This window comes from Martes martes, assembly GCF_963455335.1.
Source record: "Martes martes genome assembly, chromosome: 2".
NCBI classification, from domain to species: Eukaryota; Metazoa; Chordata; class Mammalia; order Carnivora; family Mustelidae; genus Martes; species Martes martes.
Genome location: NC_137889.1, coordinates 64,749,224 through 64,775,675, shown reverse-complemented (window position 1 = coordinate 64,775,675; position 26,452 = coordinate 64,749,224). Strand labels below are relative to the sequence as shown.

Sequence of the window (26,452 nt, the reverse complement as noted above, 5' to 3'; positions counted from 1 at the left end):
AAATCACATGTCTGTAAACAGGTCTATAGATTAGCCAGAGTAACTCACAAAATAGTTTCAAGTGCCTCCCCTGCTGGTTCTTAATTTAGGTTGCCATAACTTACTTGTGTTAGAAATAATTTGTTACTGATAATTGTTCAAAGTACCAAAATTTGGACTGGTGTGCTTGCTTCCGAACAAACTCGAGCAAAGGGAAGATTATCCATCAACAGCACCACTGTCTCTCCCATCCTAACATCTATGTCACAGGGCTTTTCTTTAAAGGGCAGACCTACGATAGGGTGGCAGAAATTGCACCTGACTGCCGAGTCCTTGAGAAATAATATTCCATATATGTTGCTGTGCCAGTAAGGCTGAGAACCACGAATTTGTAAGGTGATTCCTTGACTTCATGGTGATGTATTTACTCTTTTTAATTTATGATGCTTTGTGCTTCACGTGTACGCACAATGGCCCCCAGCAATGGTAAAATCGATCTAGGAAGAAAAATATTTCTATTATATCACAAAAATCTAACAATGGAATAACCTTCTGTGATACTTACAGGCTCCACAAACTCAAACTTCTTTCTTTCCTGGATTTCCTGAAGCTTACATACATATTCAAGAGACAGTTCATAAAAGTGCTGCCGATTCTGCTCCACTTGGATATCTGCCTGTGGTAAAGCAACAGAGGCTGGTTAAATCAGAGATGGTGAGGAGTGAAACTCCTGATCAGAGGTTGGCAACGCTCTAAGCCCCATGCCAAATATGGCCCCCAGCCTGTTTTCCTACATAAAGTTGTACTGGAACATAGTCACAGCTACTGGTTCATATGTCTTCCATGGCTATTTTCCTGCTGCAGCAGCCAAACTGAGTAGTTGCAACAGGGACCTGACCGCCTACAAAAAAAGTAATTTTTACTATCTAACTCTGTAGAAAAAGTTTGCCAGCCTCTGCCCTTTATGAGATTGACCCCAAGGATTGAACATCAAATAGTGTGGCTCTTCATGAAAAACTCACCTCAACCCCAACTGATACCCAAGGTTGAACCATACACGCACAATCAAAATCACATAAGCATTATTTCCATTGACAAACCCTCTAAGAATGCAGTTGACCTGGGAAATCTAGTCACCTCAGGATTCATGACTGAAGGCAGGTGGTGAGGAAGTGGCAACTAGGGTACCATGTCAAGAATCTGGTTCTCAAATACCATATGATCTAGTAATTCCACTTCTGGGTATTAACCCAAAGGAAACAGGAACACTACTTTGAGAAGACTGACTTACTGCAGCATTATTTACAATAGCCAAGACAGGAAGTAGCCCAAGTGTCCACTGATAGATGAATGGATAAAGATGTGGTACATATACATATGATGGAATATTACTCAGCCACAAAAAAGAGTGAGATTTGCGTGGGGGGGAGGCAGGGGTGGGGCGGCAATCACTGGCAACAACATGGATGCACCCAGAGGCTGTTATGCTAAGTGAAGTCAGTCAGAGAAAGATAAATAACACATGATTTCACATATTTGTGGAACCTAAAAAAAAAAAAAAAACAACAACTAAGCAATAAAAAAGCAAAACAGATCCGTTAAAATAGAGAACTGATGGTTGCCAGAGGGGAGTGGTAGGGAGAATGGGCAAAATGCATGAAGTGGGGAGGAGGTACAGGCTTCCGGGTACGGCAGGAATGAGTCATGGGGATGAAAGGACAGCCTAGGGAATATAGTCAACAGTACTGTAACAGTGTTCTATGATGACAACTGATAGCTGTACCTGAAAGTAATGTAACGTTGTGTGTCAACCATACTTCAATTAAAAAAAACATAAAAGAACCTGATTCTCAAAAAGTAGGCCAGGGCTTAAAGCCCATCTATAGATAATCATGCTCATAGGCCCTCAAAATGTGTCATCCTCTGGGAGTAAACAGACACCGATGGTCAGGAGACTATTCCGGGGCGGGGGGGAGGGGGGAGTTCCAGCTTATTTTGTCTAACTAGAAGGGACCTGGGGGAGAAACAGGGCTCCATGGGGGAACAGCAGAGCAAGAATGGTCATCCTAGAAACCACTCTTACAAGGCATCACAGGTTTCCTAAGTTGGCCAATTTTAAAAGTATTTATCCAGACATCTCTCCAAAGAGTATATATAAGTGGCAATTAGCACCTAGAGAGATGCTCAAAATCACTAAGTATTATGGAAATAAAAATACAAGATACTACCTTACACCTATCAAAAAATAATAATAATAGTAACAACACAAAACTAACTTAAAAAAAAACAAAAAACAGAAAATAAGTGTCATTGAGGATGTGAAGAAACTGGAACCCTGTGCACTGTTGGTGGGAAGGCAAAATGACGCAGCTGTTATGAAAAAACACCATGGCAGCTCTCCAAAAAAAATAAAAACAGGATTATCACATGATACAGCAATTCCATTTCTGGGTATATACTCCTAAAAACTGAAAACAGGGACTTAAAAGATTTATATAACCCTGTTCATAGCAGCCTTATTTACAAAAGCTAAGCAGCTGCAACCGAAGTGTCCACTGACAGATAAATGGCTAACAAAATGTGACATATAGATAGAGATAATATTATACAGCCTCAAAAAGGAAGGAAATTTGGGCACATGTTATAACATGGATGAACCTGAGAATATTATGCTAAATGGAATAAGCAAGTCACAAAAGGATAAATACTGTAGGATTCCACTTTTATAAGGTATCTAGAACAAACTGATAGAGACAGAAAGCAGAAGGGTTGTAATCAGGAGCTGGGGGTGGGCCGCTGGGGAAGTAGTCTTCAACAGATACAGAGTTTCAGTCTTTGGAGATGAAAAGAGCTTGAGATATGCAAGGTAGTGGTGGCTGCACAAGAACGTGAATGTGCTATGTGTGGAATAAAGCACAAAGCTTCTAAAGCCTCAGAAGGTCCTGAGTGACAGGAGTATCTTTTATACCTAGATAGAGAGCCCCTCTGGAGCACACCTGAGTTTATGCTACGGAGGTGGCAGGGTGGGGCTTCTACAGAACATCAGGAAGGCTGATTAGGGGCCTGGACCTTTCAGTCCTGCACACTGACCTCTCGCAATGGAAGGCGGGAGGGGCACTGGAGACTGAGCTCTGTAAGAACTCTGGAACTCCAGGTGGCTGGATACATGCGCGTGCCGGGAGAGGGACACACCGCAGTTCCATGGGGACAGAAGTTTCTGAGTTTGGGACCCTTCCAGCCCCCACCCTGTGTGGCTATTCATCTCTACCTTTTATATTATTCTATATGATAAATCAGTAAATGTAAGTAAGTGTTTTATCTCGGTTCTGTGAGCCACTCCTAGCAAATGAATCGAACTGGAGGAGGGAGATGAGGGAACATCGAATTTAGAGCCAGTAGGTCAGAAGCACAGGTAATAACCTTGATTTGCAGCTGGTATCTGAAGAAGGGACCGTCTTGTGGGACGGAGCCCTTAACCTGTTGGGACTGATGCAGTCTCCAGGTAGACTGTGAGAACTGAGTTAATTGCTGGGTGCTGTGAGAAAACACACATTCAAACTATACTTTTCGCCATACCAAGCAAAAGTGACTTTTTAAACAAATTTCTATTTGATCATCATCTAATTTCTGGCCATTCCTGCTGTAAATATGTAACATATGAGAACAGACTAATCTCAGGCAAAGGTAGTCAAAATATGTACTTCTCTAGTCATATGTACTGAAATATAATCATTTGACTGCTCAGAAAATCAAAAATATACTTCAAAAATTAACAGAAATAGATTTTTCTCAAATCTCTGATACCTGTTCTAGTGCAAATATTAATTTGAATTCAGGAATGTGGATGGAAGTAGATGATATCATGCCCAATAAATGTAGAGGTATAGGTAATCGTCCTAACAGAATTACTGAATAGCCAGCCGGCTGTCTGCGACAATTATCTCCTATGTTATTTTCATTTGAAACAAGGAGAAAGAATGATCCAAGTTTCTATGCCTTTGTTCGTACCACTCTCAGCAACCTTTATAAACATCCCCAGCACCTCAACTCAGTTCACTGCAGATGAGGAACACATACACGAATACCAAGATCAATGAAGATCCAAATCTAGTGCTCGCTTCGGCAGCACATATACAATGAAGATCCAAATCTAACCTTTTACTTTTAAAGAGCAACCCCCCCCCCTTTAAACCCTCACACTTTCAACAGAAAGCCGATTTAAGTGGGAATCTGTACGTTTGTAAAGCGCATACAGCCAAGATAGGAGAGAATATACAATTTAAATGAAACGAAAACTCTTCATCTCGAGGGTTTCTTCAAATTTCTGATCTGGAGTTTAATTATCCTGGGGAACGATGAAATTAGTGAAGCCCCAGCTCACTGAGCAAGCACTTCACCCTTCTTCATTCAGTAAATATTTATTAAGTGCCTCCTCCCTGACTAGCAGTGCTCTAGGTGTAAAGGATAGAGTACTGAATAAAACAATGTTGCTGCCTTCAAGGATCTTACAAGCGAGTGCAAGAAGCCATGGAACAACCAAATATACAGTTTGTCCAATGGGACTAAGAGTATGAAAAAAATCAAAGCAGCATAAGGCAGGGGGCAATTTAAATAAGATGTTCAGGGACATCTCCAGTAAAGTGGACTCTGAGTGGAGAGTATCTGAGAGTACGTGGAGGAGTAAAGCATGTGAGTCTAGGCTGGAAACGTACTAGGCAGTAAGGACAGCAAAAGCAAAGGCCCTGAGCATGGAGTAGGCGCGTCCCAGGACAGTCAGGGCAAAGCAGCCCACGTAGGTGTGAGAACAGGAGGGTGGGCCCTGGGCCTCTGGAGACATCAATTAGGGAGGGTCTGGGGAAGAGAAGCAACACAAAGACAGGCTCACCCTGCTCACTGTATAGAATGTAAACTACAGGGATACGTTGGTGTTAGCAGGGAAATGAACTAAAAGGTCTTTACAGTAATCCGCGTAAGGGACGCAAGGGGCATGGGCCAGGATGATGGCGGTAGGAGTCAGAGGTGGCCATATCCTGAGAATATCCTAAAGCTAAGGAAAACACGGGCTGACAAACTAGGTGTGGCGTAGGAGAGGAAGGGCCAAGGATGGCCATAAAGATTCTGCCTGAGCAACAGCCCAAACAAGATACGTAATTAGAGAGGGAAGTGAAGATGGAAATTTACTTGTAGCACAGAAAATAATTTTTTCTAAAGAAAAAATCCCTTCGGAATACCTGAAAAGAAAAATAAGGGGAGAAGACAGGTAGAAAGCCGCTGGCATAAGGAGAGCCGAGTAAAACAACAGCTGTCGTATCAAAATGGACAGAGGGGAGGAGATAATGGAATGTTTGTAACATCTGTATGGTTTTCTACATAATATGGACCAAGCAGAAAAGGGGTCCTACCTACCTGCAGAACTGTTAAGTATGGATTAAGTAATATAAAAGCTCATTTCTCTTATTTTTCTTTTAAAGATTTTTTATTTATTTTAGAGTGTATAAGTGAGAGAGAGCGTGCACTTGTGTGTGTGCGTGTGTACACACACACACACAAAGTGTGGGGGAGGGGCAGAGGGAGAGGGAAAAGCCGACTCCCCTCTGAGCAGGCAGCCTAATGCGGGGCTCGATCCCAGGACCCCAGGATCCTGACCTGAGCCAATGGCAGACACTTAACTGACTGAGCCTCCCAGGTGCACCCCCCTCCTTTTTTATAAACTGTCAAACACCTTCCAAATGTCAGTCAAAATTATTAAAAAGGAAAGAGTAAATGCGACATGTGGGTAATGTCAAAATGACCACACACACACACATACACACACCGGGTGTGCAACGACATATCTGGCATTTAAATATACTGGAGCCAATCTGTTAGTGTCATTTTGATGATACTTCAATAAGTGTATATTATGCCCAGATTCCTTGTGTGTTTAAAAATAAACAAATGAGAAAAAAATCACACTTTTGTGGAATGAGTCAAGATCCCAACAGCTGCAAAACACCATTATTTTTAATGAAAACATATGTTCCAAATTGCAAGCCACTGAGTTTCCACTCAAGTGTGTGAGTGAGAAAACACAAGTGCCAGGGAATTTAGACAAGAGAAAGACAGAGAAAATGAGAGATAAGATATAAATTCCTTTCTCCTTACACAGGGCTCCCTCCAAAGGAAAAAAAAAAAAAAAAGTCTATTAACACAAGTAAAACAGATTCTCTCCTCCCAATGATGCTGAACTCCTGAATCTTCAGCGTTAAATAAGATTAATGCTGCCTTCACATAAAAGCAAAATGGTAGATGAGCTTATTAAATTTAACTCATTTCTTCAAAAAATCTTGAAAGCCAATTAATGAATCTATTCCTGAAAATAATATATCTGTTCTTCAGTAATGCCAGATAAAATTGTTCCTGTGAAAATATATTCAGAACCAAAAATGTTAATACTATGAATCTCTACTGAATTAATCACTGTAAGATGTATTCATTACTTTGTGTCTTGTTCCACAAGAACTCTTTTCTTAATTCATGGTGATACCCGTTCGTTTTTTTTTTTTCATCCCTAATAATCCTAGATTATTTTTTTTCATCCCTAATAATCCTAGTTTACAAAAGAAAAGCACATTTTAAAAAGAAAAGGTATGCACTGCTTACTGAAATGTAGAAACAAATAAACAGAAAAGTAAAAACAATACCTCTTGTAAATGTGAGTCTTTCTTTTTTGCTGATAAATTCAAATGTTTATCAATTAGACTATAGTTCTTTTCCGTCTCTTTGTCAAACTTCTTTTTTTCTTCCTACAAGTCAGAACACATAGACAACTCTGATTAAACAGGGGGGGAAATGCATAATACAGTTTATCTACTGAGAAGCTCAAAATAGGATGAGTATCTAAAAATAAAGTACCACTAAGTGTGATGAAGTTATCTGAAAACCTGATCTGTACCCAGGCCACTACTTATTCATCCTCAAAACACTGTTAGGACTGAAGAGTCACTTATCTTTTCTGTTTTTCCTTTAATGTACTTTTTATGGAGCACGGTATTTTTCAATACTTACTCTTAGTGTTTAGAAACAAAGCCATGTCACTTGTCCCTCGTTGAAAGAAGTAATAAAAAGAACAACACAGGCTTAAAACAGCAAACTTGTACAGACTTTGGCAAAGAAATGGGATTCTTTTAAAACTGAGTACATTTTGGTCTAGATTTTTTTTTAAAAAAATCATCATCACAATTGGGGAAGAAAAAAAAAAACTTGGGAAAGATTTTCCTTAATTGTCCAGTGTGAATTTAATAATAAGACCTGCTGATCAGAAACATCGTCTTTCCAAAACCTTCACAGTGATTTCTATAACATCATTCAGAACATGTATCACTAGGTCAACAGGGCGTAAAGTAACGCAGATACCCTCATACTGAGACTCGTTGGTGTGACGTTACAAACATTTCTCCAGTACTGCCTAGAATTAGCATTTGCTTTTCTTTTGTTATAGAAGTTTTTGAGAAAACAAGTCTCCTAATTGTTAAATACAGAAAAGACAGACTATCTTCCCTAACATTGCCTGCCAACCTGAGTGGATTTTTAATAAACATTTCTGAGCACCAATGAGAGCACACTATGTCCTCACACTGTCAAAATGTTTCCATTAACTTCAAATTCTTCCTAACTCTCCAAGGGCTCCTGGAAAGGAACATTCCCTTCCCTATTTTCCAACTTCTATCTTCTAAAGCAAAAATAATCTTTTCTGATAATGATCTTTTTCCTGGTAGGCAAAGCGACTGAACAAAGTGTAAAAAGTCTATTTCTTCACATTTATCTCTCCCCCACCACCACCACAAGGGACTACAAACTGCTGTGTGGGCTCATCTAGAGACCCTGAACTCATTCCACACTGGGGGAAGACAGGCGGTCTCCAGAACAGACATTTCTTCCCATTTCTACTCCAAGTTTAATTACAAACTAGCTGCACAATTTAGAAGAAAAAAATGTAACAACACAGAACCTAAGTTCTCTTACTGAAAATATAAGGGACTTTTTTTTTGGTACTAGCTCATTCTTTGATCCAATCCTAAACTTCAGTGATCCGATGGTTCACCTATGTGTGACAAGAGTCACACTTTTATTGAAACAGAAGCACATTTTCTTTATGCTCTTAATTTACAATTATTAAAAAAAAATTTAAGGCATTAATACATGGTTACTCTTTTCTGCTTTTTATTACTATACTCTTCATCAACTGTTTTGATGACTAACAGAAAAATAATGTAAAACAAACATGTGGCCACCATTTCAGAATCCCCACTATTTTAAAAAGTTGATATGGTGGAATGCACACTGGGTTAGGTGTGAGAAGACAGATCCTGGTCCGGGCCACTTTCTACTGCACTAGCGTCACAGCCTTCTCTGGGCATCCGCTTCTCCGGTGGAAACAAAACAGGAAGAGAAGTCCCGCCCCTGCGTTCACCACAAGAGGACTGCTAAGCCGGATCTTATAGGAAAAAACTTATTTGCTATCCTCGCAGATTCATCCTTCGCAGGAATACTGAAAATATTTTTACTCATTTGATTTCATGTGAATCACAGAATGGGACAAAGGAAGCAGTGATGCTAAAATCAGCAGTCAAAACACCCAGCACACTCAGCAGTTGTGGGGTTTGTAAGTTAACACGTGGGTAAAGTTGAGAATGAAAGAAAGCGGGGGTATCAAAGGCTTTGTGAAGAAGGAATTCAGCCAAGAAACAACATTCCACCCACCAAAAGAGTAGAAACGCATTCGTTCACACACCGTACGGCTCATACAAATGCAGTTTTGTTGTTAAACCTGAAGACTTAAATAATTATTTCTTCTTGCATTTTCTCTCAATGCCGTTGCTGTTTCTTTGTGTTCACGTGGCTTTTGCGCTGAAATAATGCGAATTTTAAAAGGGACTATGTTCAAGTAGCACTCAGTAAAGAACAGCATTTTTTCTTCAACACTGCTAGAGCTGACATATGTAACATAGATGTGTGTGGAGATATATATATATATATGTGGAGATATATATAATATATAAATATATAAATATAATTTATATAAATATATAATTTATATAAATATAATTTATATAAAGTGGAGATATATATATAATAAATTGAGTAACTTATGACAAAAGGTTCTATGAAGGATCGAATCTAATACAATGAAAATTTCTTTTATAAAAACAGCAGTACAAATTCAAGTAAGTCTGAGCCAGGTGCAATGAGATTGTACCTGAACTCAGGCACAATGAGTGAAGCAAGAGAGAACTCATTAAGGAGAGGTGGGATCGCTTCTCCGCCTTTTGACTAAGATCAAGTGTAGGAGAGGTAGGGGCTATGGAAAACCAGATTGTCCACAACTATTCTAGAGGGGAAGGTGGCCATATCATGGCTCCAGCAGATTTTTACCATGTGGGAATATAGGCTAATATATAAACCATGTCCTCTGATTTTTCTGGACCAGCTGAAAAATCCAAAGATTTTTAAATGGTGCCAACAGTTTACTTTTGTTTTGTTTTTACACTTTCACATGAGTAAGCCAAGCAGAATTATGTTTACAGGTTAAATATGACTCACTGAAAGTCAGTTTGTAATCTGTTACAAAACCACCCATCCCCCCCCAAAAAAAGGTAAAGAAGAGCAATTATTTAAAGCAGCAAAACTAAGTAAGTTGATGCTATATAAATGGTAAAGGAAGATCAGAAACCTATGAAATAAAACTTAAGTAATCAGGTGTCTTCAATATGTTAGAAGTAAACATATATATATGATTTTATCATAATTCATCGGGTAAAAAAATATTCTTCAGCCAATGGTATTGATATAATTAGTTAACTACATGGAAACAGAGAACCACATGTCATTTGAAACTAATTCCAGATGGATTGAAAGAGTCACAAGTAAAAAATGAAGCCATAAAAAAGAACAGTTTCATCAGATCTCAGAACAGAGGCATACTTATTGAGCAAAAAAGAAATGGGAGAAGCCGTAAGAACTTCTAGATATTAAACACACACACACACACACACACACAAAATAAACAAGCTAAAAGGCCAACCACAAAGCAGAGAGAAGAGGCAATATATAAGAAAGGAAGCAAATATTCCTAATGCATAAAACATTCTTAAGGTTAAGCAATTTTTTTGCTAAAATCACTTAATATTTCCATTGAAAAATGAGTAAGGAACATATAAAGAACTCACAAAAGCTTGAATATTAGTGTGAATTGTCCACATTTCTTTAGGGTACTAGAATTTGGGGGTTTTTTGTTTTAGAAGAAGGGGGGGCAGTTTTTAAAGTTCCCAGATATCTTTTTAAAAGGTTTTGGTTATTTCACAAATTTCCTAGGATGAGGAAATGAAAAGACTTATTTTACAACGATACACATTAAATAATAAGGCATGACTAGTCTGGAGAACTAGCTACTTTCTCAGAGATTCCAACTCTCCCTCCCTTACTTAAATAAGAAGATGGGAGTAATATCACACATTCAAGAAGCAAGATTCATCCACAGGTAATACACCCAGCAGGACACCTTCTCAAATGGAATCCTGATATCCAAGCCAACCAGAGTTTTGCCATCCCTGTTCTCCTCCTCCCCTGATCTACCAACCTCCTACAGGCGCAGGTGAAATGCCACCTCTTCCAAGAGGCACCCCTCTACCATTCGGGGACATAAAAACAGCACTCCCCCCTCTTAAGTCCTAACCAAGTGTCACCTATATCCCTGCCTGACACTTTATTTGCCTGATCCAATCCCACAGTCCCTCTTTCTGTAAAGTCCTGTCAACCTATTCAAAGAAATAAGAATTCGGCTTTTCTCCCCACAGTATCTAGCAACTGACACCGCACCCAGGAGACACCCATCGCCCATTGGAGGAGGAGAGAAGGGAGAAGCTATGGCTGCAGAGGTACCAACAACAAAGCTGACGGGCACGCTGGGGTCCCGTGCAGCCGCTCTAGAGTCACCTACACATTGCCTCAGCACTACTTGGCCAGAAGGGTCATATGTGGCATGTTATCTCTGCAGCTTGTATGCGGAGAGTGGACAAAAACCTGAGCAATTCATTTGGCAAGTTGGTGCAGCACAAGCTGTAAATGGGGCAATAAAATAAATCATGACTCTGTAAGCCAGACCCTACTCTAGACATGGAAAATACAGCATCATGTTCATGTCATCCTCACAAAAAAGCTCGCGAGGCAGGGGTCATTTGTCTCATTTTAAAGATCAGGAAATTGAGAGCTAGAGGTTGAAAGTAACTCACTCTGAATTGAACAGCGAGCTAAGGGGCAGATGTGGGATTCACACAAGAAGGAGTCAGGTCTTCCTGAGAGACATGCCTGGAACTCCAAAGATCAGGGGGCACGTTCCAGAGCACCTATGCCCACCGCAATTACGGCACTTTTTAGTGTATTTTTATTGCTTTTCTATTTGGCATCTCCCCTCCAGAGTTGTCAATTTCTTGAAGGCCAACCAGCCATGGTTTTAATTCACAGTTGTACCCCAGTGCCTCCTGCCATGTAACAGGCCCTGGGAAGTGTGTTATAACTAAAATGAAAGAAATGTAATTAAATTAAATCAGCATTTTTTTTCTGCTTTATCAAACATAATTTGAGAGACTATTTAGGTAGATTTGCTTTTTACCCATATTTTGCAGTCATTTACAGAATCCTGGGCAATCAACTTTTATTAAATATTTAGTCATTAGATACATTCTTAGAAATACAAAAGGCATTTGGTGTGAGGGCCAGTGAATGGCTAAAGCAGTTACAATAAATGAAATGAACATCTGTTTCAACCCTTCGGGTTAAATTTTTTACTCCATGGAATAAAATGGTAATGGGCTCTTTCCAACCCAGATTTGAATAGGCTCTATTATCAATATAGTTTAAATGCATCTATTTGATATTTGCATGCTGCCCTTTGCTTAAAGCCACGTTGTCATAACTGGATTGCTCAAATACCTAAGAGCAATTTTTAATTCTCCCACCATAAGCCTTCGCAAGCTGGGGTACTTCTTGGAGATTTTACACAACTGACTAGGCTCCTGCATTGGTCAGAACCTGTACTAGTCTCCTGTGGCTAATTCAGCATTTAAGGGGCAGCAGCTACGGATAGCGCTGTGCAGACACTGGGAAGAAGTGAGAACCCGAGGAAGGACAAAGAGCTGCAGAGGAAGTAAAAGCTGGTCTAGGCCTTGGAGGGAACTCTGACGAGTCACCTCATGTGACACAGCACAGAAGGGCTGGTGTCCTGCAACAGGAAATGGAATTTTTCCAACAGAGAGGAGAAGCTGGCAAGCACGGAAGAAAATCCGCAGAACCTCCAAGAACAGAGGAATAAGCCCAAACTAAACAGAAGGAGAACAAATCCAAGTAGAGGCAAATAGTAGAAAAGAATAGCTCAGGGCTTTTAAAAAATCCAACCTGTGAAAACCACCTAGCAGTTTAGATAATACGAAAACCACAATTCAAATGCATCACAGGGATTCTGGAAACTGGAGAAACCAAGACTGAAAGGAACAGAAAGAGCTCTAGTTGAACCGGCAGACAGCAGGACACGCCAGGTGGGGAAGGAGAATAGAAAGACGGCATCAACATTCTGACAAGGATATTTTAAACACTCTGCTGTGGTCAACTTTTAAAGACTTTTTTTTGTTTTAATCCCCACCACAAAAAAAAAAAAAAAAAAAAAAAGCATTATTCTGTTTTTTAAAAAAGACTTTTAACCTAAGAGATATAACCTACGTCATTTTTTAAAGTATCCCAGTTAACCAGTGAAAACAAAAATATATTTGTCATAACATGATTTAAGGAATGCCGGGGTGGCTCAGTGGGTTAAGCCACTGCCTTCGGCTCAGGTCATGATCCCAGGGTCCTGGAATCGAGTCCCGCATCGGGCTCCTTGCTTGGCAGGGAGCCTGCTTCTCTCTCCACCTCTGCCTGCTTGTGCACTCTCTCTCTCTCTCTGACAAATAAATAAATAAATTTAAAAAAAAAATGATTTAATATTTAGGAAGCACAGATGTAGAAAATCAAGTATACAGATGACAAACCCTCCCCAGGTTTTCCTAGAATTATCAAAATAGGCTATTTATTAGATACCTTATATAATAAGGCAGAGTCGAGGCTGGTAGAAAATAAGGAAAGCACAGCCTTTTCTCTGAAACACTTAACAATCTAAAGAAAGAGATAGGTGTTTATGTAGCACTGGGTCACCTAGAAAATCACCTTTCTCTACTCTGTATTATAACATATAAAACTGTCAGTAAAAAAGGGCTTCTCCCTGTGACCCACAAGGACCGGCTGCCTCAAACAGTATCAATGATGTGAAAGCCAACATACATACTGTACAGAATAAGAACATGGGATAAATCCTTCATAAACTTAAAGCCAGGAGAACGATGAGGAATTAAAGAAAAAAAGACTTCAGGATGGAATCTGGCCACTAAACAACTCAAGGCATAGACTAAAACTACTAAAATAACTTCGTCTTTTAATATGGTAGTCTATCCTACCTACAAGATGTACTCTGAACAAGGAATGGGGAAAGTTTCAGAGGGAGGAGCTGTCCATCAATAGAAAACTCGGGTCAGAAATTTATAAAAACCCAGTAAGGGACTGCCTGGATGGCTCAGCTGGTACAGCATGGTCTGGGACGGTTACGAGTTCAAGCCCCACACTGGGCATGGAGCCCACTTAAAAGCAAACAGGCAAACAAACAAAAAACCCATAGGGTAGATGGCAAATAAAAAGAAAATATATTATCTAAGACATATTCATTTTCCATTTCTATAATACATCCTCACTGACCACCACCCTCACCCAGTCAAAAATACGAAAAATAAAAGAAATGGACCCTGTTTCCGTTCCATACCTGCCAATGAAGTGTAAAAAAAGAAAGAACCAAGATGTTCAAGATTTAGAACAGAATCATAAACTACAAAGGGGGGCAGTCAGATCCCCAGATCTCTCATTTTACAGATTAGGAACTAAAACCTATTACTCGCCCAAGGTCACAGGTGTGAAAGCAGACCTCCAGGGACCTGCTGCAGAGCCAGAAGACACAGTCAGTGGTGCAGCTCAGCAAACAATCCCAGGAAAGGGATGTGGAGGGTACCCCCACTAACCCCTCTCAAAACACAGCCCTTCACTAAAAATGGTAAATACTATACCAAAAGGACATGTCTAATATTTTAACAAGTCACTTAAAGGAGAACTGATTCTATAAATAGCAAGGGAAATGCTGGTACTCTTTGGGCCCAACTGTATAGCTACAGCCCTTGAAGTCACAATGTGTATTTGTACAGAAGGATTTTAATATTTTGTTTAGGAAGATAAAGGGAAGAAAAAAAAAAAAAAAGAAGAAGAATCACATCCCCAAGCCATGTTGGGGGATGGGGTTGTGTGGGGGGGAGGAATGCAAATGTAAAAACTCTCTTCCCTACCTAAAATTGATGTTCTTCTCTTCTGGGCCAAGACAAAAATAGTCAACACACGAATGTTACTTTTTGTTCCTCAAGTGAATACATAAACTTCAGGAAAGGCTGGTGGAAATGATTTCTCTGGGATAATTTCGAAGCTCTGTTCACAAACTTGAGAAGTTGCTACATATATTCCAGGCTCCCTGTGGTCAAGTCACCATATTATTCCCAGAAATCCTGGCTAACTCCCAGATCCTGGCACACAGGCTGTGGGGTTACTCATCTTTGAATCCCCGACATCTAACAATACTGGCACATAACAGGAGCTCAATAAATTTGTGCTCAATGGAAGGAAATTACGTCCCAATAACCCAATATTCTCTTCCTAGTTTCAGTGTCATCATGGTGTAGCAGCGTTTCTAATCCTGAACCCTCACATGTGGCTGCACTCCTCCATAAAACAGAGGCATTCAAGGAAGCCACTGCACTCCCTGCAGAGGTAAGATGTTTCTGTTGGGAGCGAGTGTGCTGTTTGGTTAAGGATGTTTTCAAAACTTGTTATGGGAAGGTGTAGCCAGAGAGGACTAGAGGTTTTACTCTCCTGCCCAGGTGTTTTGGTTTTGTTTACAATTTCATATCGCCCAAAGGGGAAAAAGCACATTGAAACATAAAACAACAGATGGTTTACTCCAGCATCTCCTTCAAAGCTGCCAAATGTGAAGAAAGCGTACACTTTACGCTGTTCTTCTGAAACAGCGGCGGCCTCTCCATCTTCCCTTTACAAGTGCACTCAAATTAGACACAAACCTTTACTGCTCCAAGTTGTTCTTTTCTGAATTTTTCCAAGGGTTTAATCAGGGTTTCAGTTACACTTAATGCCTAGAGGACAAGAATGATAACAAAAGGACACAGTATTAGGTTTCCCCAAAGGGAAAAAAAAAAATCAGTATTTCATTTCCCTCTTCCACCCCACCCAGAAATAAAATGAACAACATATTTTAACTACCTTATCTCTCCCCGCCAATGCAACCATTAAATCACTTCTAAATTTATTAACACGCTAGATCTCCATAAATATTTTCAGGGAAGAGGAGGTGGGGCAAAGTGCCAGTGAAATGGGCAACACAGCCCCAACACAGCTCTTTCTTCAGGGCAATAGCGAGAGGGTTGTCTTTAAACAACAAAGGGGTCTATCACATTCATTAACAGAACACTTCTGTTTGAGATTTTTTTCCCCTCCCCCTCCTCAGAAATTTACAAGTCAATTACATTCCTTTATTAGTTATCAGACTACATTATGTAAAGGGCTAGGTTTGTGGTTACAAGTTTAAATACACTCAGTCTTACTGAAATTCCTCTTGAGGATTTAAGGTATTATCAGTGAAGCAGTCACTGCCGCTCACAGCAAAGTCAATATTGGGCGGGCTGGCAAACAGCTCCTACGTGGTAGGAACCACACATAGACTCCAACCACAACTGCTCTCATTCTTATAGTGACTGGTTTGGGGCTTTTCATTTTAAGACGGAATATACAACAAACAAGGCTGAAAATCCAAACAAAAGAGAACAATTACCTAAGGAAAATGCATTTAAACAATATGCAGGTGGAGGATGGTTTTCTCACCGTGTATTTCCAGGATATTGAAAACATCCAGGATAGAAAAGGAAACCTCAAAATACTTTACAACAATGTGCCATTCCTTTTTTTTTTTTTTTCTTTTTAAAAAAAGAAAAGGCCCCTAGAAATCCAAGCTTTAAATTACAGAAAGAATAAGTGACTTAGAAAAGGAAAGGATTCTGGGGCGCCTGAGTGGCTCAGTGGTTAAGCATTCGCCTCAGGCTCAGGTCACGACATAGGGTCCAGAGATCCTGCCCTGAGCTGGGCTCCTCTGCTTCTCCCTCTCTCTCTGCCCCTCACTCCCCTCATGTTCTCTTGTGCTCTCTTTTTATTTTATTTATTATTTATTTGAGAGAGAGACAGAGAGAGAGAGAGAGCGCGCGCGCACAGCAGGTAGATGCTCAAGGAGTGAGCCACCGAGGCAACCCATCTCTCTCTCTCAAATAATAAAATCTTCAAACACATTTTTTCTAATTTAAAAAAAAAAAAGAAGAAGAAGAAAGGAAAGGAAAGGATTCTGAATTTAACCAAAGGCTCCTTTGCAATGTTCCATTAGGTAAGGACTTCTCCCGAAGAGACCCTTCGAATGGTGAGACAGGGAATCCTCAAAAAAGTGACTGTGCCTACTTGAGATGCCTAGAAGTTGAACTCTCTTCCTTGGGCCAAAAACTAGGTTCTGCTCACTCCCACCATGACAATTTGTCACTTAGGTATCAAGGAGCTGAGGCAACAGTGAACTACAAGAATTAAGAGCAACAACTAGTCAAGGGAAAGGGATTATTTTCAAACTGGGTTCATTTCATCCTCTCTACACTGTTGAGCATGTGACCTACAACAATGGCAAACCAGAAAATTCTCTGGACTAAAGAAGAGAGCAGGGACAAAGCACATGCCAGGAATCCCAAACACTCAGAACAATAGGGAATATACCTCCAGCAGATAGGAGAGGGTCTGCCATACATTTCCAAAGTGACCCAGCTCACACACAACCTCTCAAAATAATTTAAGGCACACTTCTATGAGCACCAGAGTCACTGTCTAGCTTCCACATCGTGTTCCTGCATAAACCTACATAAACCTACATATATATATACACATACATCCTCCATGGTGGCTGGCCCACTCAAGAAAGAAGTCAGCCCAGCAAGCCATGCTGGGAACACAGGAGCTAGGTGTAAGGACCTATTTAGCCAGAGCGCTTCCATCAGTTAAACGATAACTTTGTTGTCTAAAACTTTAACTGTCCCTGCTCCCCTTCCTCCAGGGAACTTACTAAAAAACAAGTCCCGGAAACCAGCCCCAGGTAACAAAGCCCAGATACAAGGGTGAGTCAGGCCAGGTGGAGACATCCGATCAGTGGGGGGTTGCATACTGTCTCCCTAGCTACCAAGGAGTATGAGCCCCGCCCTTTGGGAGCCTTTTGGGTGCCAATTCTAACCAAGGTGATAGGCTAGGTCAAATGTCTACTATAGGGTAAACTGTAATTCAATTGGTCACTTATGTGTGACCTAACATGACTGTGGAGTTTCCTCTGTGTGTTACAATCTCATTGGCCACCTGTGCGTGGCCAGGCCCAACCAGATGGCCTTTGCCCTTAAAAGTTAGTCTGTGAAACAGAGAAGGGTCACCCTCACTTGTAAGAGGTGTGGCCCTGAATGTTTGGTTTGATTCTTGATGCTTGGCGCCGAATAAAGCTTTGCTTGACCTTCGCTTTATATCAGTCTCACTCCTTTAATCACAGACCCATTACTGGGGGACCTAACACCAGGAACCATTCAAGTTCACAGAAGACAGGAGCAGAGATTCCAAATCATATAAGTATGAGCCCTAAAAGTGCCAGATGGGGACTTCCCCATTCCAAGCAGCCATTGCAATAAACTTGTATTTCGGGAAACAAGTATTTGCTGAGCATTCAGCCTCAGGTGCTGAAGACACGATGATGAACAAAATCAGTCCAGTTTCCGCCCTCCTGGAAGTTACTGTCTAGCACGGGAGACACAGGATGCACTCATGAATGCATAAGTAAACGTCTAACTGCAAATTCTAGGAATCCCTTCATATGGAGAAAAGCAGGGCTAAGGTGAGGAATTTATTAGAGGATTTAAAAGGAAAAAAAGACTCAGGAGAGTTCCATCAAAGAAATGACATTTAAGCTCAGATCTGAAAGATGAGAAGGAATTAAGGGTGCAGAGAGCAAGGGAAACAGTTTCCAGCCTGAACCCAGCAGAGGTCAAAAGGCTTAAGGTGAGGAATCTGCGCGTTACAGTAACTAGCAAAAGGCTGAGGGGTGGAGGGCATTAAGAACAAAGAAGTGGATGGAAAGAGAGGAGTGAAGGCAAGGGTATGGGAACATGCAGGGCCCTGCGGGGCCCAGGGAAAGAGTTCTTTGATTTGGGGCATGATGAAAGCCACTGGAGGGTTTTAAGCAACGCACTAAAACAATGATTATTTAGATCTTTTAAAGATTACTCAGTCTTCTCTGAGAAGAAGAGATTAGAGGTGAGGAAAACTAGAAGGAGAAAGACTTGCTAGGAGGTTTCTAGAATGGCACATACAATAGAGGATGGGGGGCTAGAATAACAAAAATTTTTCATGATAACAAAAATTGAGAGGAGACCATTTTCAGAGATATTTGCAGGTAGAATCAAAGTAACGGGGGATAGACTGAATGTGGGAAAGGAGGGCGTTTCCAGGATCACTCCCAGATTTCTGCTATGAGCAAAAGTATACGCAAGAATACTATTTAGTAAAGTAAGAAAATTTTGAGGGAAAGCAGCTGGAAGCAAGCACTAAGGGATTACATTAAATCTGAGATTCCAGGAGACATCCCAAGGACAGTAAAATACCTAAATGCCCACATGAAGAATCCAGAAAGGATGGTTCAAAATCTCGAATGTGGGGAGGAGATGAGATGCTGTCCTCACATGGGTGCTGCCCTGTCACAGGAGTTGGGCTCCTTCCCTCCCTTGTTAACAGGAAGTAAGGAGAACACAAGTGTCAGCACAAATGAGCGTGCAGATTTCACGAAGAGAGGCTGGGGACCTGCTACCTGTTGGTTCTTTTTTCTATGAAGTACAAGGCAAGGTCACTTACTAAGAGAGTTTGGGCATGGGGAAATTTTGTATAGAGAGGAGAAGGAAGGAAAGAATCCTCACAAACAGTGAGCAGGGTACTTCCTAGAGAAACATGAACATTCCCAGGCAGGCCTGCAGGCCCTTTGAGATAAGCAAGCAGGAATTTGTGCAGACACCCATCGCCCCCTTGTGAGATTTTCTCTCGTGAGGCAGGGAGTAGGTGAGCAGTGAGGGTCGTCCCTGGTAGGAGGATCTCCAGGAGATGTAAACTTATCAGCATCACACTGCACAGGCAAGCTGCACAGATGGGACTCTGACTGGGTAAAAGAGGACTTCTGGAAGGGGATAGAACAGACCTGAGCCCAAAACCGGGCACTGGAATTCTTCAGGCAAAGAATAAGAGTAACAAGGAGGGGAAAACGGAAATCTCAGGGCACAGAGCTGCAAGCAATCTGGTGTCACTAATGCAGCTGAAGAGATCAAATGGGCTCCACTCGCCATCAGAGTAGGACATAGGAAATGCCCTGTGAATGCTAGATGTGGACATTAATAACAGGGACATGTGAAGGCCTTTTGAAATGTGAGCCCTAAAACTCCAGACTGTGGAGTAAATGTCCTTTATAAAAGGACCAGGACACAAAGATTACACATGAGCAATTGTAGGTCATTAAGTGTGTCCTTCACTTGGAGAATTAATTTGATGCAATATCGAGCTCCCAAGGTCTAACACAAGTGTAGGAAAAGAATATAAGGGATTTCTGTCTTACTATTTGCAGGTTAATAAGGAAATTTCCAGAATAAGGAAAGGAGTACCTGTTTTTTCCAATTTTCCAACATCCAATTTTTTCATAAAATGTTTTGATTAAAATTTTCTTAAATTTAAAATTATCATTTTTTTTCCTTAAAAAAATCTGGTTATGTAACTTCTGAACTGAACTTTAAGTATTCTGTCAAAGAACAAAATAACAGTGACGACTAAATGCTTCAGTAAGGCAATGTTGGTTGAGCAACGAGGATTGTTTTCTTCTTTTTCTCAAAATAGACTGGAGACTCCTTGGAATCTCTCAGTTCCTTTTATGAATTTCACAGAAGTATTATATAATATTTGTTAGTAATGAGTGTTACTAAAATGTTCTAAAGTCAAAATGTGATGCTTCTTCCCTGGTAAAAAGTGAATACCTAATCAAGGACTGCCCCTAAAACCCTAAAGGAAATTACTCTAATAACAGTATCCCAATTTGAAAGATACAGCTGAAGTAATAATATAAAAGCGTTCAAATACTAGATTAGATATGAATCAAGTCATTTAAAGAGAAAAAGAAAAAGCAAACACAGACTGTGAATTTAGAATCCACAAGAAAGATTATATAACCATATTTTTCCCCATAAAATACTTGAACAAGCAACAAAAGGAAGTCATAAAAAGCCTTCACTAATGAGCTTTAGAAGGGATTTTAGATAGTCTTGCTTAGAAACAGAATGCATCTACATGAACATAAAACATGTTCATTTACCAGTTGCATTCACCTTAGGGCAGGAGTCAGCCAACTTGTTCGACGAAAGGCTGGGTTGCAACTACTCAGCTCTGCCATTTGCACAAAAGCAGCTGTAAACAGTCTATAATGAGCATAGCTAGATTCCAGCAAAATTATATTTACAAATATAGGAGGCAAGGAGGGCTTGAACCATAATTAACCAAACCCGGCCTTAGAGAAACATCTCAAGTATCATGGCCAAAGATATTCTAATTACTCTCAACCAACTGTGTATTTTTTAAATATACATTAACTGTACTTGAAGGGGACCAAAATTTGGAAGGTAAGGTTGACTGCTGGATGAGAGAACCACAGTTCAAGTAGCTATCTGGCTGAAAAGAGATTCAAAAGTGATGCTATAGAATTTGGCTGGGATAAGCAAACCAGCGGGGTTTCAATACTAATAGGCAACTGTTCAAGTGTAAAACTATCTTTTTTTTCTTTAAAGGCAGGATCTGTTTTTGTATTCTTTTTTTTTTTTTTAAGATTTTATTTATTTGGGTGGGAGGAGTCAAGATGGCGGAGAAGTTGCAGGCTGAGACGACATCGGGTAGCAGGAGATCAGCTAGATAGCTTATCTAACCATTGCGAACACCTACAAATCCAACGGGAAATCGAAGAGAAGAAGAGCAACAATTCTAGAAACAGAAAATCGACCACTTTCTGAAAGGTAGGGGACCTGCGGAGAAGTGAATCCAAAGCAATGGGAAGACAGACCGCGGGGGGAGGGGCCGGCTCCCTGCAAGCGGCGGAACAACGGAGCACTAAATCGGGACTTTTAAAACTCTGCTCCATGGAGGGACATCGCTCCAGAGGCTAAACTGGGGGGAAGCCCACGCGGGGTCAGCGTAACCCCAGGTCGCGCGGGGTCACAGGAGGACCGGGGGTGTGTGAGTGCCGCAGAGCTCGCAGGTATTACAGCGGTGAAGCCGACTACAGCGACAAAGCCGGGGAGTGAGCTCTCAGCCCGGGGTTACCTTGAGCCGGTCGCAGGCTGGGTGGGCTCGGAGCGCAGACAGAGGCCACGGAGACGAGACGGAAGCAACCGGGCGCTTTTCTCCAAATGCCAGCAATTGGCTGCTTTCCTCCAGGTGCGACCGGAGGCCAGGGAGGCAGAGGCGGTTGGGCAATTTTCTCTGAGGGCGCACTGAGGAATGGGACCCCGAGCTCTCAGCTCCTCCGGGCCAGAGATTGGGAGGCCACGATCTTCATTTCTGTCCTCCGGAACTCTACGGAAAGCGCTCAGGGAACAAAAGCTCCCAAAAGCAAACCCGAGCGGATTACTTAGGCCGGCCCCTGGCAAGGGTGATGCAAGTCTGCCTGCGGCAAAGACACCTAAGAATCACTACAACAGGCCCCTCCCCCAGAAGATCAACAAGAAACCCAGCCAAGACCGACTTCACTCACCAATAACAGCGGAATTCCAGAGGAGGAGAAAGCAAAATGGACAAAATGACAAGGCAAAAAAACTCACCTCAAAAAAAAAAAAACAAGAGGCAGTTCCAAAGGCTGGGGAACTAATCAATACGGACATTGGTAATATGACAGATCTAGAGTTCAGAATGACAATTCTCAAGGTTCTAGCCGGGCTCGAAAAAGGCATAGAAGATATTAGAGAAACCCTCTCCGGAGAGATAAAAACCCTTTCTGGAGAAATAAAAGAACTAAAATCTAACCACGTTGAAATCAAAAAAGCTATTAATGAGGTACAATCAAAAATAGAAGCTCTTACTGCTAGGATAAATGAGGCAGAAGAAAGAATTAGTGACATAGAAGATCAAATGACAGAGAATAAAGAAGCTAAACAAAAGAGAGACAAAACAAATACTGGACCACGAGGAGAGAATTCGAGAGATAAGCGACACCGTAAGACGACACAACATTAGAATAATTGGGATTCCAGAAGAAGAAGAAAGAGAGAGGGGAGCAGAAGGTATATTGGAGACAATTATTGGAGAGAATTTCCCTAATATGGCAAAGGGAACAAACATCAAAATCCAGGAGATGCTAAGAACGCCCCTCAAAATCAATAAAAAGAGGTCCACACCCCGGCACCTGATAGTAAAATTTACAAGTCTTCGTGACAAACAGAAAATCCTGAGAGCAGCCCAGGAAAAGAAGGCTGTAACATACAAGGGTAAAAACATTAGATTGGCAGCAGACCTATCCACAGAGACCTGGCAGGCCAGAAAGAACGGGCATGATATATTCAGAGCACTAAATGAGAAAAACAAGCAGCCAAGAATACTATATCCAGCTGGGCTATCATTGAAAATAGGAGGAGAGATAAAGAGCTTCCAGGACAAACAAAAGCTGAAAGAATTTGCAAACACCAAACCAGCTCTACAGGAAATACTGAAAGGAGTCCTCTAAGCAAAGAGAGACCCTAAAATTAGTAGATCACAAAGGAACAGAGACAATATACAGTAACAGTCACCTTACAAGCAATACAATGGCACTAAATTCATATCTCTCAATAGTCACCCTGAATGTTAATGGGCTAAATGCCGCAATCAAAAGACACAGGGTATCAGAATGGATAAAAAAAAAAAAAAAAAAAAAAACCATCAATATGCTGCCTACAAGAGACTCATTTTAGACCCGAAGACACCTCCAGATTTAAAGTGAGGGGGTGGAAAACAATGTACCATGCTAATGGACATCAGAAGAAAGCTGGGGTGGCAATCCTTCTATCAGATCAATTGGATTTTAAGCCAAAGACTATAATAAGAGATGACGAAGGACACTATATCATACTCAAAGGGTCTGTCCAACAAGAAGACCTAACAATCTTAAATATCTATGCCCCTAACATGGGAGCAGCCAACTATATAAACCAATTAATAACAAAATCAAAGAAATACATTGAAAGGAATACAATAATAGCAGGGGACTTTAACACTCCCCTCACTGAAATGGAAAGATCATCTAAGCAAAAGATCAACAAGTTAATAAAGGCCTTAAATGACACACTGGACCAGATGGACATCACAGATATATTCAGAACATTCCATCCCCAAGCAACAGAATATACATTCTTCTCTAGTGCACATGGAACATTCTCCAGAATAGACCACATTCTGGGTCATAAATCAGATCTCAACCGGTATCAAAAGATTGGGATCATTCCCTGCATATTTACAGACCACAATGCTCTGAAGCTAGAACTCAATCAAAAGAGGAAATTTGGAAAGAACGCAAATACATGGAGACTAAACAGCATCCTTCTAAAAAATGAATGGGTCAACCAGGAAATTAAAGAAGAATTGAAAAAATTCATGGAAACAAATGATAATGAAAACACAACGGTTCAAAATCTGTGGGACACAGCAAAGGCAGTCCTGAGAGGAAAGTATACAGCGGTACAAGCCTTTCTCAAGAAACAAGAAAGGTCTCAAATACACAATCTAACCCTACACCTAAAGGGGCTGGAGAAAGAACAACAAAGAAAGCCTAAACCCAGCAGGAGAAGAGAAATCATAAAGATCAGAGCAGATATCAATGATATAGAAACTAAAAAAACAATAGAACAAATCAACGAAACCAGGAGCTGGTTCTTTGAAAGAATTAATAAGATTGACAAACCCATGGCCAGACTTATCAAAAAGAAAAGAGAAAGGACGCAAAGAAATAAAATCATGAATGAAAGAGGAGAGATCACAACCAACACCAAAGAAATACAAACAATTATAAGAACATACTATGAGCAACTCGACGCCAACAAATTCGACAGTCTGGAAGAAATGGATACATTTCTAGAGACATATAAACTACCACAACTGAACCGGGAAGAAATAGAAAGCCTGAACAAACCCATAACCAGTAAGGAGATTGAAACAGTCATCAAAAATCTCCAAACAAACACAAGTCTAGGGCCAGACGGCTTCCCAGGGGAATTCTACCAAACATTTAAAGAAGAATTAATTCCTATTCTCCTGGAACTGTCCCAAAAAATAGAAATGGAAGGAAAACTTCCAAACTCATTCTATGAGGCCAGCATCACCTTGATCCCAAAACCAGACAAGGATCCCATCAAAAAAGAGAATTACAGACCAATATCCTGGATGAACATAGATGCGAAAATTCTCACCAAAATACTGGCCAATAGGATCCAACAGTACATTAAAAGGATTATTCATCACGACCGAGTGGGATTTATTCCAGGGCTGCAAGGTTGGTTCAACATCCACAAATCCATCAGTGTGATAAAATACATTAATAAAAGAAAGAATAAGAACCATAGGATACTCTCAATAGATGCTGAAAAAGCATTTGACAAAGTGCAGCATCCCTTTCTGATTAAAACTCTTCAAAGTGTAGGGATAGAGGGCACATACCTCAATATCATCAAAGCCATCTATGAAAAACCCACTGCAAATATCATGCTCAATGAAGAAAAACTGAAAGCTTTTCCGCTAAGGTCAGGAACACGGCAGGGATGTCCGTTATCACCAACTGCTGTTCAACATAGTACTAGAAGTCCTAGCCTCAGCAATCAGACAACAAAAAGAAATTAAAGGCATCCAAATTGGCAAAGAAGAAGTCAAACTATCACTCTTTGCAGATGATATGATACTGCATGTGGAAAACCCAAAAGGCTCCACTCCAAAACTGCTAGAACTTGTACAGGAATTCAATAAAGTGTCAGGATACAAAGTCAATGCACAGAAATCAGTTGCATTTCTTTACACTAACAACAAGACAGAAGAAAGAGAAATTGAGGATTCGGTCCCATTTACAATTGCACCCAAAACCATAAGATACCTAGGAATAAATCTAACCAAAGAGGAAAAGAATCTATACTCAGAAAACTATAAAGTACTCATGAAAGAAATTGAGGAAGACACAAAGAAATGGAAAAATGTTCCACGCTCATGGATTGGAAGAACAAATATTGTGAAAATGTCTATTCTACCTAAAGCAATCTACACATTTAATGCAATCCCTATCAAAATCTCATCCATTTTTTTCAAAGAAATAGAACAAATAATCCTAAAATTTATAGGGAACCAGAAAAGACCTCGAATAGCCAAAGGAATATTGAAAAAGAAAGCCAAAGTTGGTGGCATCACAATTCCGGACTTCAAGCTCTATTACAAAGCTGTCATCATCAAGACAGTATGGTACTGGCACAAAAACAGACATATAGACCAATGGAACAGAATACAGAGCCCAGAAATAGACCCTCAACTCTATGGTCAACTAATCTTCAATAAAGCAGGAAGGAATGTCCAATGGAAAAAAGACAGCCTCTTCAACAAATGGTGCTGGGAAAATTGGACAGCCACATGCAGAAAAATGAAACTGGACTATTTCCTTACACCACACACGAAAATAGACTCAAAATGGATGAAGGACCTCAATGTGAGAAAGGAATCCATCAAAATCCTTGAGGAGAACGCAGGCAGCAACCTCTTTGACCTCAACCACAGCAACTTCTTCCTAGGAACATCGCCAAAGGCAAGGGAAGCAAGGGCAAAAATGAACTATTGGGATTTCATCAAGATCAAAAGCTTTTGCACAGCAAAGGAAACAGTTAACAAAGCCAAAAGACAACTGACAGAATGGGAGAAGATACTTGCAAACGACATATCAGATAAAGGGCTAGTATCCAAAATCTATAAAGAGCTTAGCAAACTCAACACCCAGAGAACAAATAATCCAATCAAGAAATGGGCAGAGGACATGAACAGACATTTCTGCAAAGAAGACATCCAGATGGCCAACAGACACATGAAAAAATGCTCCACATCCCTCGGCATCAGGGAAATACAAATCAAAACCACAATGAGATACCACCTCACACCAGTCAGAATG

The 26,452-nt window shown here is 40.6% G+C and overlaps 1 protein-coding gene across 2 annotated transcripts in view; it reads right to left on the bottom strand.

Annotated features, from left to right (window-relative positions):
* The window catches only part of ARHGAP10 (Rho GTPase activating protein 10), a 340,466-nt gene that overhangs the window by 216,710 nt on the left and 97,304 nt on the right, over window positions 1-26,452 (bottom strand). For both annotated transcript variants that reach the window (XM_080797689.1, XM_080797690.1), the window contains exons 4-6: window positions 15,216-15,287; window positions 6,663-6,764; window positions 545-655 (exon numbers count right to left, since the gene is read on the bottom strand). In XM_080797689.1, the coding sequence (XP_080653815.1) occupies window positions 545-655; window positions 6,663-6,764; window positions 15,216-15,287 (285 nt within the window). The remainder of the gene's footprint in view (window positions 1-544; window positions 656-6,662; window positions 6,765-15,215; window positions 15,288-26,452) is intronic.